Below are 16,349 nucleotides of genomic sequence, written 5' to 3'. Positions count from 1 at the left end.
TTGAATAAGGGAATTCCTACTGCATGTCTTTGTTACATATAATGAAAGTCATACTTAGAGAGGTAAAGTAGCTGTATTTAATTAGTTCTTCTGATTGTTAACTAATAATGAGAAAAACAATGAGGAGAGATTAAAATACATAAAGAACAGCACATCTGAGATACTAAAGAAATAGAATTTAGCATGTATGAGCATTTAAAAAGTAGTGTGAAAAATCAGGCAGAGATTCAAGAAAATGGTTTAATTTTCCTGTATCACTTGAACATGACCTCACTAAGAAGAAATGAGAGATTTCAGAGGTATAGATCAACAGATTCGCATAATTGTTTGTAGTTAAAATTTAACGAGGGTTAAACTACAGAAAAAGAACCTCTCAGCTCCCACATGTATGGACAACTAATTTTTGACAATAGGGCATAAATCATTAAATGAAGAAAGGAGAGTCTCTTCAACTGATAATGTTGGGAAAATTGGGCTGAAAAGTACAGTAGAATGAAATTAAGTCACCACATATCACGATGCACAAAAGGCAAATCCATTTAACTAAAATACATGAACATAAGACCAGAAGAAAAAGAAAACATTGGCAGAATACTTCAAAATATCTGTTTTGAATATATATTTGAAGACTCAAGTAGACCAGCAAGAATAACAAAAATTCAACAGAACTATATCAAACTGAAAAGCTTCTGCACACAGCAAAGGAAACCATCATCAAATCAGAAAGAAAGCAATGAGAGTCAGATATCTTTACATACCACCTATCAGATAAAGAACAAATAACCAAAATTTATAAAGAACTCACTAAACTCAGCAACAACAAAAACCAATTAAAAATGGGAACAGGACTTGGACAGAATCTCCACTAAAGGAAACAAAAGCAAAGGACTCTGGGAGAGGAGGGAATGGGCAGGGCACCTGGTGCACAATGGTGGAAAACCACCTAAGTTGGGAGTGAGAGTGTTTTCTATACACCTATCAGGAGGAAATGAGAAATTGTACTCATGTGCCAACAGCTGGACTGTTAACCCTAACCCCTTAATAAAATAATTTGAAGGGAAAAAAAAAAACAACAAGAAATAACTGCTCTTTCTGTTCTGGTAAATAACATAGTAGATTACATGTTGCTGCTCCTTAGTTATTTAAATAAGATAAAGTAAAAGGGTTAACCATTTGAACAGTTACCTACTGAAACTACTCAGAACCATGCAGAATGTGAAACTGTGAAGAAGTTGTATTCACTCACTAACATGGAAGAATCATTTCCTGTAAGAGCATCCTAACCACAATGATTTCTTCTATAGTATCCCAGATGGCTTGGAGGGGCACAGATCACACATTGGAACCCACAGCTGCAATGCTAGGGTCTCCTAATGAAAGAGTGAGTAGTCCAGGGGCAAAATGATTTCTGCTTTTCTAGAGGGATATTTGAAATGATCAAATAGGCAAAGAAACAGAATAAATACAAAAAGGAAGCTTAACTAGTAGGAAATCAGGAGAAGAATAAGTTTAAAAAGAGAAGGAAAACAACAGAATTTTGTAGTGGTTTAAAAGAGGAACAAAAGGATTTTTTTTTTTAATAATGGCTTCCTCCTTCCTCTGACTGCCTTCTTTTTGTTTAATGAGTCTATAGATGATTGGCTTATTTAATTGATGAAATGCAGTGCTGATTGAAATGCAATAGCATAGGATCTGACGGTGTCTATAAGGGAGAAGGACAATGGGTGCCAACAACGGATTAGGTTTCAAAGCCTCTTTTCATGGCTTCCAAAGTTCCATTTTGTCAATAATCATTTGCCTGCTTTTCAAGAATAATGAAAATATAGGAAGAGTAAATCACTTTTGAAAACGGAAACTTTCTCCCTGCATATCCCATATTCACCCTACTGTGTCCTAATACCAGTGGCAATTAGTTCAGCTGGAAGCCTCAGGCTGCTGCTTTTCTTCCTTCTGTCTCTTCACGCCCTAGGACCTCAACAAACGTGGAATGGAGCAGTCTGGAATGAAAAGTATTGATGCTGGTATTTCCTTGTACAACTGCTATTGCTTTATTTTATAAAAATTAAATACATGACAAAGGCAGAAAAAAAATTCAATTCAAAGGAACAGAAACCTAATGACATCCTCAAAACTCTGTATATAAATCAATGTAAAAAATGATGGGGGGAAGAGGAAGCCTAAGATGTTCAAATGAGGAAAATACTGTTTATTACTAACCATTTCCTATTAAGACAGCACAACCACAATGTTATTTTGGAAGAAGCAAAAAGGAAAAAAAAAAAAAACCTATTTGTGACCTTGGTAAGGAGTTATGGGACAGTAAGAGAAACAGAGGGTATATTTAGAAACAAAGGCTACTGAGGACATTGAAGGACTTTGCAGTCCACAGGAGATAAATCTACAGGGGAAATGGGTCTTGTCAAAACTTTGAGAAGGATGGAACCTTTCACCTAGACTGGGAGAAAAGGAGGAACTTGTACTAATTTTTAAGCCTTGAAGTCCTACACAGTGTGCACGGGGGGGGGGGGGGGGGGGTCGGAGTGGGAGGGGTAGAAACTGGCAGCAGTAAGATATAACCTAATACTCTAGGGAAGAGATTGAGACAGAGACAGTCACTGTCTCCATTATAAGGACAAAGAATGCCACACCTAACCTCAGAAGTGGGAGTGAGGACAAAGGAATTCTCTTACTGGCAGAGACCACAACCTGTGCATTCCCCATTCAAATAGGTCTTTCCCCAGTTACATTTTTGAACATATATCTATTTATTTTATTTGGTAAGACAGAGAGAAATTGAAAGGGGTAGGAGATATAGAGATGGAGAAAGTAAGAGCACCTGTAGCACCGGTTCACCACTCATGAAGCTTCCCCTGCAGGTAGCTTCATGCACTCCACCAGGTGCTCAGTTATACTTTTATACAAATATTTGTACTTATTTATTCTTCTTTAATTTTTTAAATTTTAATTTGATTTCTTTTTACTTATCCATTCTTGAATGAAAAAGATAAAGAGAAGGAGGGAAGAAGAGAGAGAGAGAGATAGAAAATTGCCAGAGTATTGCTCAGTTCTGGCTTATGGTGGTACTGGAAACTGAACCTTCTACACTTTTTTTTTCTTTAACAATTCAACCCCCTCTAGGTCCTCTGACATTATGTTCCAGGACCCAAACCCTCTCCCCAGTCCCAGAGCCCTTTACTTTGGCGTAATACACCAAACCAAGTCCAAGTTCTGCTTTGTATTTTCTTATTTCTCAACTTCTTTCTTAAAATTTATTATTTGTGATTTAATAGTGATTGACAAAATTGTGGGATAAAAGGGGCATGATTCATACAATTTCCACCATCAACCTGTCATATCCCATCCCCTCCGTAGTTACACTTTTTAAGGTGACAGGTTTCTAGGCTGCACTCTCCAGTCACCAGCTCCCATATCTTTAACCTAGGAATTTTGTTCCTCAGGTTCCTGGCAACACCACCCCATCGCCACCATGACACCTGTAGAGGGAATGATTAACTCATCTGGGCTATGCCTAGCAGTTACTTGGAAGCATCCCTGCATGGTCAGTTTATAGGGTAATACATTTGCAGAAGAGTATAGTTATTCTGTGCTGGCTAGATGCAGAAGAACCCCTCCTGCCCACAAACTACTGTTTTCTTACTCCCCTGCTGAAAAGTAGGCTAACCACTCATGGGGTATGGATTCTTCTGCCTCCAAGTTAAGCACATCCCTGAGGAGGTTGGGGCCCAGCTGAAGCACAAATCAGGCGATCTGTCATCCTGCAGGCTACTTTAGAGAGTCTAGGTGGTCTGGTCACACCTTACAGAGTGTGCTGTGCTGGAGGGAACCACACAGCTTCTAGATAAATCAAGCCCCACAGAGCACAGCTGACTTCCTTGAGAGTTTAGGTCCTTCAAGGATCTCAGAAGGTGTGACCTTCCCTTAGTAATGCCTTCTTCAGTTCAGTAACTCAAGGTCTCTGGGCCTCCAGTCTTACTATGGCAGGACCTAAATCTTCTGAGGTAGCTAGGCCTTAAGACTTCATAGCAGCTTAGTGGGAGTCAAGTGGGGTCAAGTTTCTGAGCCAAGCTTTTCTGTGGAGGCAAAGCACAGTGGAAGAATAATTTACCATAGTTCTGAAGAGTAGTAATCCTATTTTAAACCTTCCCTGGTGAGGAACGAGACGATTATGGCCTCTCAGATACTGATAGGCTTTCTGTTCTGCCCAACAGCCCTGGGGCAGAAGTTGAGTCATCTTTGAGGCAGAATGACCAGTATGTGTCTCCATTCATCCATCTCTGCTGCTGGAATCTGCAAAGACCAGCAGGAACATCCAAAATTTAGAGAAGCTTCATCAGATAAGCCCTTCATCCACCCAGTCTGTAAAGGAATGTGCTTAAAGTTTGCCACTCACAAGATCTTTACATGCTAACACTAACTTTAAGCCCTCCTGCTGCTAATCAGTGTGCCTCTTTCTGGCTTTCCTGGTAGCCTCACTCTAGCTGGCATAGTTCTGCAGAATGGATTTTTAGCTATATGCTGGCATCTCCACTCTAAACTATTTCTGTAGGATGAAGCTCTTTACCTTTTGACATTCCCACAGTTGCTTCTCCCACTGCTAGAATTTGTGGCTTTACTTAGACTGCAGTGGCAACTTCCTCGTTGTTAACACACCAGTACAGGTGGCACCTGTCAAAGTTCTACTGTATACAACTTGATAATTACCCTATGGTCTGACATGTTTCTGCAGGGGGGGTCTATGCCTTTCTTGGGCCTCTAGTATTGCACTACTTCGGTCGGACTATCTGTTGAGGGTTCTGTGGAGTCCTTTTCCAGAACTTAGCTATGATCTTGCCTCAGCTAGGTCCATTTTGGTAGATTTCTTAAGGGTCTTTCCAGGGTATCTCCTCTAATCTCAACTCACCCCACTGGAAGATCAAATCAAGCAGCACCCCCCAGGCCCTAATTACCACGTTCCATTCTCTCAAGGAGGACTCTTTGGGTCTTTCTCCAGATATGCCAGGTGTGCCAAAACTGACCATTCTTTTTTTTATTTTTGCCTCCAGGGTTATCACTGGGGTTCAGTATCTACACTATGAATCTACTGCTCCTCGTGGCCATCTTTTTGTTTTTTCCATTGTTGCTGTTGCAGCTGCTGCTACTGCTACTATTGTTGTTGGATAGGACAGAGAGAAATGGGGGGGGGGGAAATAGAGAGGGGGAGAGAAAGACACCTGCAGACCTGTTTCACTGTTTACAAAGTGACCTCCCTACATGTGGGGAGCCATGGGGCTTGAACCAGGATCCTTGCACCCATCCTTAATTACCCATGGACAGGTGACTGGATGAAGAAAGTATGGTGTGTCCGCTGGGACAAAATGGATAGAACTGGAGGTGGCTATGTTTAATGAAATAAGTAAAGAGATGAACTACCGGGTGGTTTCACTCATATATGGCATCTAGAGGATATATATACATGAACTTGCAAAAAAATCCACAAGTATAACATGGGCCTCAGGTCAGATCGGGGTGGTAAATAATTCATTGTATTTATATATTTTCTTCAAGTTTGGAAGCTACTCTCTGCTCTGACCCAACTTTTTAGTCCTATTTTCAACTCTTACACCATCTTCCCAGATAATATTTTTAGTCCACCTGTAGGATAGCTATCAAGTTCAAGCAAAAATTACTAAAGTCATGGGCCCTAGAGACATACCCAAAACAAACTTCCTAGCTTCTATCTACCCTAAAGTCCCTATTCTCATCTGCTCTATTCCTACTTTATGGCTCCTGTTCATTAGACATTTTGTCTTACTTTATATCTTACCTCCTTTCAGCTACCAAGTTGCAGATGCTGCTATAATTTCATCCTGAACTCCAAGAGCAGATTACCTCACCAATATGTCCCAGAACCTCACCTCTCCAGAGCCCTGCCTTACAAGAGAAAGATAGAAACAGGCTGGGAGTATGGGTCAACTTAGAAAGGAAGTGAAGGCAGGACAATAGGAAAAAATGAGAAAATATATAAAAATATAGATAGATATAGAAATAATTGTCAACCAATATTTGTGATCTTGGAAGAAATAATGCAGTTTTCAATGGAGGAAATAAGTACACAGAACTCTGATGGTGGGAAAGGTTTGGATTTTTACTTCTGTAATAATTTGTAAATCAATATTAAATCACTAATAAAAAATGGAAAAAATGAGATCATATAAATTACATAAAAATACAAAATAAAATTATGTTAGTTTTTGAAAGAGTAAACAAAATTTTAAAAAAGCCTTAAGTCACAAAGAATAAGAGAATCTAATAAATAGTATCATAAAATTAAAAAAAGAGATATAATAACACCTATGGACACCTAATCTTTCATAAGGGGGCCCAAAGTTTTAAATGGAGGAAGGAAGCTCACTTCAATAAGTGGTGCTGGGAAAACTGGGTTGAAATATGCAGAAGAATGAAATTGAACCACCTTATCTCACCAGAAACAAAAATCAGCTCCAAATGAATCAAGGACATAGATGTTAGACCAGAAATTATCACATACTTAGAGGAAAACATTGGTGGAGCACTTTCCCATCTAAACCTCAAGGATATCTTTGATGATACAAACCCCATTGCAAGAGAGACTAAAGCAGAAACAAATCAATGGGACTATATCAAATTGAAAAGCTTCTGTATAGCCAAAGAAACTATCACACAAACAGGGAGAACCCTCACAGAATGGGAGATCTTCACATGCCATACATCAGACAAGAGATTAATAACCAAAATACACAAAGAGCTCAGCAAACTTAGCACCAAAAAAGCAAATGACCCCATCCAAAAATGGGCAGAGGATATGAACAAAACATTCACTACAGAGGAGGTCCAAAAGGGTAACAAGTACATGAAAAAATGCTCCAGGACGCTGGTTGTCAGAGAAATGCAAATAAAGACAACACTGAGATACCATCTCACTCCTGTGAGAGTGGCATACATCAAAAAGGACAACAGCAACAAATGCTGGAGAGGCTGTGGGAACAGAGGAACCCTTCTGCACTGCTGGTGGAAATGTAAAATGGTCCAGCCTCTGTGGAAAGCAATCTAGAGAACTCTCACAAGGCTAGACATGGACTTTCAATATGACCCAGTAATCCCTCTCCTAGGGATATACCCCAAGGACTCTACACTACCAAACCAAAAAGATATGTGTATACCTATGTTCATAGTAGCACAATTTGTAATAGCTAAAACCTGTAAGCAATCCAGGTGCCCAACAACAGATGAGTGGCTGAGGAAGCTGTGGTATATATACAAAATGGAATACTACGCAGCTATGAAGAGCAATAAACCCACTTTCTCTGAACCATCTTGGATGTAGCTAGAAGGAATTATGTTAAGTGAGCCTAGTCAGAAAGATAAAGATAAGTATGGGATGATCCCACTCATAAACAGAAGTTGAGAAAGAATAGAAAGGGAAACTCAAAGCAGGATTTGACTGAATTTGGAGTAGGGCACCAAAGTAAAAACCCTTCACGGGGTGGGGATGGGGGGATGGGACACGGTCTTTTGGTGGTGGGAATGGTGTTTTTTTAAATTATCTTTATTTATTTATTGGACAGAGACAGGTAAATATTGAGAGGGAAGGGGGTGATAGAAAGGGAGAGAGACAGAGAGACACCTGCAGCCCTGCTTCACCACTTGTGAAGCTTTCCCCCTGCAGGTGGGGAGCAGGGGATAGAACCTGGCCCCAGTGAGAATGGAGTTTATGTACACTCCTATCTATTTGTAGTCATATAAATCACTATTTAATTAATATGAGAGGGGAAAATTGATTGAATGTCTCAAAGTTTTTAAAATCACAGACTGAATCTTTTTAATACATAGGCTGTCTTTGATATGTTGACTCTCTTAAAAGTTTAGACCAGGGAGAACAGAAGCAACCGGTGGCACAGCTACATACAAATAATGTCAAAGGACATAAAATATGGTGATGTTGTGTACGATACAGCAAATCCCAACAAAGGGATAGTTCAAATTTAACCCAATTGCCAAATAATGTGATTATAGCAATAATTATCTATTGTCTTCTTAAACTCTAAGACAGCAGGAACCTCCCGCTTCCTCTTTAGAGCCTATATTTCCCCCAGTCCTGGGACCTCTGGGGTGGGTCTCACTTTCCTGCATGCTTCTCTCAATTCATACCAAATGATATTGCATCCGCCGATCCCAACCTAATCAATGCAATGAGTAGCACCTCAGATGCTTCACTTAAGACTGTGTCCAGAGACGTCAGGCATGGAATGCCAACCCTTCACCCTCACTACTCAGGTGAAACCTTTCCTTTCATAGTATTCTCAAATTCCATTCCAGGAGGTTCACTTTCTAACAAAATCCCAAAACCTAGATATAGACCAGGTCCCGTGAGATAGAGCATATGTTCACATGTATCCATAAATTAGGGCAAAATATATACCTGAAAGCAAAAATACACAAGTCTGTAGTGAGTCAGTATAAAGTTCATAATGAAATAGTGTCTACTTAGATAACCTCCTTACCTACTTCCTATTACAGTTCTCTCACTCACTCCAAAACTAATCTTATCAAAGCAAGGACTGCAAAAGCTGAATAAGGGCAAGAGACTGGCATACTTTAACAATGACTCTTTAGTCACTATCAGCCACCCCATCAGCTGGGGCCCTATTCAGGGAGTCCTGAGATTTCCAAACAGACATAATGGACCTAGACCTGGAATAAATCCCTCTCTCCATTATTACAGGTCATTCCTATCAGGAACAACACAATAGACCCCTTTGTGGGCTCCCTATAGGACCTTGCCCTCATCTTGGATCAACAATGGTAGAGAATGTTCCATCCTCCAAAGGAAGGCTGGATAATATACACCTGAGGAAGATGGGTCCTGACATTGGGGCAGCTTGGAATGCTCCTACTTATGACCAGAATGTGAACTCAGATCTACAGGGATGCAGAGGTCACATAGGCTCCTAAGCTAAATATGGGCCCCAGATCACATCAAATTGATGGGGTTTACAGTCAACAGTATTTATACCCCTTTCCTATATTTGGAAGCTACTCTCTTCCCTGATCCAGCTTTCTGGTCCTTCTGCCAGCCATGACATCACCTCCCCAGACAATAATTAGGATCCACCTGCATATCAGATTTCAGGCTCAGGTAAAAAAACAAAAACAAACAAACAAAAAAAACCCACTAGTGTAGCTACAGACCCTTTGGAATATAACTAAAATATGCCTACTAGCTATCTACAAAATGGAGGGACCCCCCCACACACACACTCTTCATCTGCACTATTCCAGCCTTTAGGTCCATGATTGGTCAACAGTTTGTTTGGCTTTATATGTTAACTCTCTTTTCAACCACCAGGTTCCAGATGTTAGCATGATGCTGACCAGACTTCCCTGGACAGACAACCCTACCAATGTGTCCTAGAGCTCCACTTCCCCAGAGCCCGTCCCCACTAGGGAAAGAGAAGGACAGACTGGGAGTATGGATCGACCTGTCAACACCCATGTTCAGAGCAGGGAAGCAATTACAGGAGCCAGACCTTCCACCTTCTGCATCCCACAATGACCTTGGGTCCATACTCCCAGAGGGTTAAAGAATAGGAAAGCTATCAGGGGAGGGAATGAGATATGGAGTTCTGGTGGTGGGAATTGTGTGGAGTTGTACCTTTCTTATCCTACGGTTTAGGCAGGGTTTCCTTTTTATAAATAAAAAATTAAATAAAAATAAAAGAGAAATAATAACAGGTACCACAGATACTGCAAGGATAATGAGATGGCACTATGAAAAACTTTACGTGACCTAAATTGAGAATGAAGAAGAAATTGGTGATTTTTTTATAATTCTAGGACCTTCCAATTTTTAATGAGGAAAAAAATAGAAAACAGGAAAAAAACACAGTAAAGGACGTTGAAACAGAAATTAAAACAACATTCCAGGCCCAAATGATTTTGCCAATAGGTTTTTACCAAATCTTCACAAAAACATCTATTGCCTATCCTTTTCAAACTCTTCTAAAAACTGAATGTGTGTGGTCCAGGAGGTGGTGCAGTGGCTAAGGCACTAGACTCTCAAGCATGAGGTCCTGAGTTCGGTCCCTGGCAGCACATGTACCAGAGTGATGTCTGGTTCTTTCTCTCTCTCCCCTACCTTTCTCATAAATAAATAAATAAAATCTTTAAAAAAAAAACTGAATGTAAGGAAAGTCTCCCTGACATTTATATTTAATTAGTATAATATAATAATTATATTACATATTATATAATCAAGTTATATATTATATTATATTATATTAATTATATTATATTATATTTTTATGATATCAACATCAACCAGACACAGAAAGTTGACAGAGATAAAAGAAATTTTTTTCAGACCAAAATCCTTAATGGACATGATGAACAAAGTCTTAGAAGCTGGATCTAACTTTTTATTAAAAAGATTATATATTATGACAAGTGGTATTTATCCCCTGAATGCAAGAATGGTTCAATATATGTAAATCTAGTAATATAATCCACCACATCAACAAGAAAGTAAAAAAAAAAGTCACAGGATTATCTCCACAGATGCAGAGAATGCTTTCAATAAGATTCAACATTTATTTATGATTAAAATTACTCAAGGGGGAGGGAGTTGAGAGAATGCTCCTCAGCTTAGTAAAACAATATACAATCATCATACAGACAATATACCAAATTGTGAGGAACCAAAAGCTTTTCCTCTTACGCGAGTAACAACACAATCATCATTATTACTCAACAAAGACTTGAAAGTCCTACCTATAGCCTTCAAGCTGGAAAAAGAAATTAAAGGTATCCAAATTGAAAGGCAAGACAGAGCTATTTGAAGATAACATCATCGTGTGTGTGTGTGTGTGTGTGTATGTAACTTCCAAAATAATTCAGTAGAAAACTCGGGGGGGGGGGGGGAATTGGGCATTATATCAATAGTAAGGTTGCAGGCTACAAAATTAATAATATAAAAATTAGTGGCATTCCTCTATGAAAGTAAGAAACTAAAGGAATAAAAATCAAGAAATCAATCCCACATGTTAATAGCATTCAAAATAACTAGGTATTTAGTAATAAATTTAACAAAGGAGATGAAAGACTTGTATATATAATGAAGTATATACTTAGTTGTAAGAAATGATGGCATTTCCTTTTCTGCTACACCTTGGATGGAACCTGGAGGAATCATAGTATGTGAAATAAGCCAAAAGGAGAGAGATAAAATACGTGCTTCTTTCACTCATAGGCAAGACTAAAGAAACAAAGGAAGTGAGAGTATAGGATAAAATTCAATTAGATATGGACTATTACAGAAGATGCAAGGGCTTGAAAGGAGAGAAGTGGGGATCTTGTGTCTAGTGGTAAAGGAAGAGGACAATCTCGGGGAAGGTATGGTGTGCTGATACTTGTTATAGGGAGATATAAATTGTATGCCTCTGACAATAGTCTTGTAAATCAATATTTTCCAATAAAATGAGTTATCATATATTTTTAATGACCCACTAATACTTCACATATATCATATATGTATAACAAGGTTTTTTTAAAAAAAATTCTTTTCATAAAAGTGCCACAACATTTGTGTAATTAAATATAGGTAGAAGCAGAACCAGTTTTTACATACCCATGTTTTCTTTTGATAAGGCATCATCTGAACAAACATTTTCAAAAGAACATTTTAAAATAGCTTTCCTAGAAAAATAATGACATATTTAGTCTCAATAGATCAATCATGTATGGTGGAACAACAATCCATGTATATGTGTTAATAGTTGTATTATGAATATGTATTTCTTTATCTCAAGGTATTTTTTCTTGATTGTTTTATATAGTAAGTATGGCAGCATAGTGCAGTGAGAATTCAAAAAGGGAATTACATTAATTTGAACTCTTATTGGGTAAAAAGTACTAACAATTTTCCAGACACCTTACAGAATTTTTTTTGTATAATTCTTCACCCAAATTTTTACTCTCATGCTATGTAGAAACTGAGATTCTGAGAAATTAAAAAGTTTGACAGCATAAGTAAGCCACTGATCATGACAAATTGTGCTAGACTAAAAGGTATGTGATTTTTTTCCACTGTGGTATGCTTCTAATTTAGTCAGAAAAAAATTTGTTGAAAGATTTTTTTCTTTAACAAAATCTTTAAAAAGTTACTTAATTTCACTAAGGCACACATTTTCATTTTTTAATTGGGAAAAATTATGATACCCCTACCACCAATTTGATAGGGTTACTGTGAAGTAAACTGAGATGAAGTGAAAATCATTTTTGAAAATATGTCTATAACAAAGACAAAAAGAGAGAGGGTATATACTAAAATCAGTCTTTTCCCTTTAACTAAACTCCTTTTGACAAAGCACAAATTAATGTTCAATAAGTAAATAAATCAATAAAGATACAAACCATATACATTATCCAATGATAAATATTAATATATTCATATAGGATCTATTTCTGGTTTACATGAGCTGTTTTTAAAATTAAAATCCTGATTTTCATCTGTTTGAGTACATGATATTAAACTTTGAAAGTTTTAGTTCTGGGTTAGCTTTACAGCTCACCTAGATAGTGCATTTGCTTTATCTTGTGCATGATCAGGTTAGAATTAAGCCCCTACCAAACCAGAGGAAGCTTCATTGCTGTAGTATCTTTCCCTCTCTGCTTTGGTCTCCTTGTCTCTCTGTCTCTTTCACTTTATGACTAAAAAAACAGTAAAGTCTTGGTGACAACCGAAACAATAAATGAAAAAAGTGTTATAAATATGGAAACAATTTTTTTTCCATGTTTCTACACCTACAATTTGAACTTTATTAATTCACTTAGAAAAATTTAAATGGGTGATCTGGGAGGTGGCGCAATAGATAGAGCACTGAACTCTCAAGCATGAGGTCCTGAGTTCAACCCCCAGCAGCACATGTATGGGTGTGATGTCTGGTTCTTTCTCACTCTCCTCCTATCATTCTCATCAATAAATAAATAAAAAAGAAAAAATCAAATGGTTCTGTAATTAATCAAAATAAAAAACCAGAATAATATGTTATATAACTCTTTAATTTCACTGTAATACCTTTTAATTTTTAAAAAGCATACCTTCCTTTTTTTCTAACTTTGGACTTTCTCTCTTCAGTCTTCTTTTTGGAAACTTGTGTCTGTAAAATAAAAATTAAGCAGATGAATTAGTTCATATGGAACTGAATGAGTTGAGTATAATAAATCTTATGCTGTCTAAGGAATTTAGCCGAGAAGAAAAATTCTGACTCATATCCCTAAACACTTGTAAGACAAAGTCAGTTCTTTCATAGTTGCTGCAATTCCATTATTGATCTGTTTAAATTCCAGGGATGGCAGACTGATCTAAAAAACCCTATATTAACCCCTTTGTTCCAAACACATAAAAATACTATTTAAAACAACTGTTAGTGTTTTTCCTCTTTGTTTCATATGCAGAGTTGGGGTTTTGTAAATATGTGACTTCACAGTTCTCAGACCATTTTTTTTTCATACAAAGAGGAAGAGACTACAACACTGGAGCCTCCTTTGATTCTATTGTATTGCCATGTGGGGGCTGAGGATTGAACCTGGACCACAAATGGCAAGGTACGCAATCTACCCTATCTATCTCTATCTTTATATCTATCTATATACCTATTATAAATGCCTTTAAAGAAAAAGAAATATCCAGATGCTGGAAACACATGAATGCAAATCTATATATGTAGGAATGAAAGTTGTCAAACTCAGAAGGAATTTGCATAGGATATGGACAATAGACCTTCTGACTGGTGCTTTAATGTCTAAGCAAAAACAAGATGTGGAGAAGCTGGGCCTTGGTACATTGGTGTTGAAATGCAAAATAGTGTAGCCACTTTGCAATATGATTTGACACTTCTTCAAAATGTTAAATGTATATTATTAGCCTTATGATCCAGCAATCCCACTCTTGAATATACACTCAAGAGGAATGAAAATGTATCCACATGAGAAATCATGTAGAACACTCACAATATTATACTAGTCCAAAAGTAGAAAATTCACATTCCTTAATGAAGAGATATGCATATGCTATATAATTTGTGGTAGATACACTTTGGAACGTTATTTAGTCTTAAAAAATAATGAAGCACTGACTCAGTCTACAACATGGCCGAAACATGAAACCTTTATGTTCTGTAACTGAAAAGTGGAAAAAGTAAGAAACAAAAGGTCACCTGCTGTATGATGCATTGCTATGAAATGGCCAGAAAAGCAATCCATAGAGACAGTAGTAGATTAGTGCTTATTGCCAGAGACTGATGGAAAGTGGGAGGTGGGCAGTGACCCATATGACCCACATGACCAATGGATATGGAGTTCCCTTTTGGGTTAATGAAAAATGTTCTAAAATTAGAAAGCTGTATTGGTTGTATGCTGAATAAACTAATAACTAGTGAACTGTACTTTTCAAAAGAGTGAGTTGTATAGCATGTAGATTATATCCCTATAAAAGCATAATTTTTTAAAGCTTAATAACATGGAAAAGTTGAAGAAAGGTTAGGCAATGGCATATAACAATTTATAATCAAAGAAATTCAATATAGAAATAACACTCTACATAACACCCAACCAAAAAGAGGTGTGTACTCCTATGATCATAGCAGCACAATTCATAATAGCTAAAACCTGGAAGCAACCCAGGTGCCCAACAACAGATGAGTGGCTGAGAAAGCTGTGGTATATATACACAATGGAATACTATACAGCTATCAAGAACAATGAACCCACCTTCTCTGACCCATCTTGGACAGAGCTAGAAGAAATTATGTTAAGTGAGCTAAGTCAGAAAGATAAAGATGATATGGGATGATCCCACTCATCAACAGAAGTTGAGTAAGAAGATCTGAAAGGGAAACTAAAAGCAGGACCTCACCAAATTGTAAGTAGGACACCAAAGTAAAAACCCTGTGGTGAGGGGTAGACATGCAGCTTCCTGGGCCAGTGGGGGGTGGGAGTGGGTGGGAGGGATGGGTCACAGTCTTTTGGTGGTGGGAATGGTGTTTATGTACACTCCTAGTACAGTGTAGTCATATAAATCACTAGTTAATTAATATGAGGGGAAAAGTTAATTGTATGTCTCAAAGTTTTTAAAACACAGACTGAGTCTTTTTAATATATAGGCTGTGTATTTGATATGTGGACTCTCTCAAAAGCCCAGACCAAGTAGATCAGAGGCAACCAGTGGCACAGCTATTTACAAGATACTGGGTACTATACCGCAAACCCTAACAAAAGGACTTTTCAAAGTTAACCCAATTACCAAATAATGTGATGATAACATTAACTATCCATTGTCTTTTGGAACCCTAAGACAGCAGGAACCTCACATCTCCACTATAGAGCCTATATTTCTCCCAGTCCTGAAACTTTAGGATAGGGCCCTCTTTCCCACATGCCTCTCCCAATCCATATCAAATAATATTGCATCAGCCGATTGCAACCTAATCAATGCAACAATTGCCACCTCAACATGCTTCAGCTCAGACTGTGTCCAGAAACTTCAGGTGTGGAATGACAACCCTTCAGCTTCATTACTCAGGGAGACCTTTCCTTTCATAGCATTCTCTAATTCCATCCCAGGTGGATTACTTTCTAACAAAGTCCCAAACCCTAGATATGCACCAGGTTCTGTGAGAGAGAGAGCATATATTCACACATATCCATAAACAAGTGGAAAATATATACCTGAAAGCAGAAGTACACTAGAGTTTGCAGTGAGTACCCCCCTAACACTTCCTCTCCACTATTCCAACCTCTGGGTCCATGATTGCTCAACAATTTGTTTGGCTTTGTATGTTAACTCTCTTTTCAGCCACCAGGTTCCAGATGCCATCAGGATGCCGGCCAGGCTTCTCTGGACTGAAGACCCCACCAATGTGTCCTGGAGCTCCGCCTCCCCAGAGACTCACCCTACTAGGGAAAGAGAGAGGCAGACTGGGAGTATGGACTGACCAGTCAACGCCCATGTTCAGCGGGGAAACAATTACAGAAGCCAGACCTTCCACCTTCGGCAACCCACAACGACCCTGGGTCCATGCTCCCAGAGGGATAGAGAATGGGAAAGCTATCAGGGGAGAGGATGGGATATGGAGATTGGGTGGTGGGAAATGTGGAGTTGTACCCCTCCTACCCTATGGTTTTGTTAATTTACCTTTTCTTAAATAAAAAATAAATTTAAAAAAGGAAATAACACTCTAGAACTACTGAATCAGAAACTCTGAGAGCAACCTCTAGGATGAAGGGTTAAATAACATCTTCAGGAGACTCTTAAG

General features: G+C 38.2%; 1 protein-coding gene across 2 annotated transcripts in view; it reads right to left on the bottom strand.

Moving 5' to 3' along the window:
* The window catches only part of ZCWPW2 (zinc finger CW-type and PWWP domain containing 2), a 119,192-nt gene that overhangs the window by 18,660 nt on the left and 84,183 nt on the right, over positions 1-16,349 (bottom strand). Inside the window, exons 7-8 of one of the 2 annotated variants that reach the window (XM_060180459.1) lie at positions 13,135-13,193; positions 11,663-11,730 (exon numbers count right to left, since the gene is read on the bottom strand). In XM_060180459.1, the coding sequence (XP_060036442.1) occupies positions 11,663-11,730; positions 13,135-13,193 (127 nt within the window). The remainder of the gene's footprint in view (positions 1-11,662; positions 11,731-13,134; positions 13,194-16,349) is intronic. The other variant, XM_060180460.1, reaches the window with a different exon arrangement.

This window comes from Erinaceus europaeus, chromosome 21 (genome assembly GCF_950295315.1).
Source record: "Erinaceus europaeus chromosome 21, mEriEur2.1, whole genome shotgun sequence".
Classification (NCBI taxonomy): domain Eukaryota; kingdom Metazoa; phylum Chordata; class Mammalia; order Eulipotyphla; family Erinaceidae; genus Erinaceus; species Erinaceus europaeus.
The sequence above is the reverse complement of the archived record's forward strand: the minus strand, read 5'-3'. Positions and strand labels throughout refer to the sequence as shown.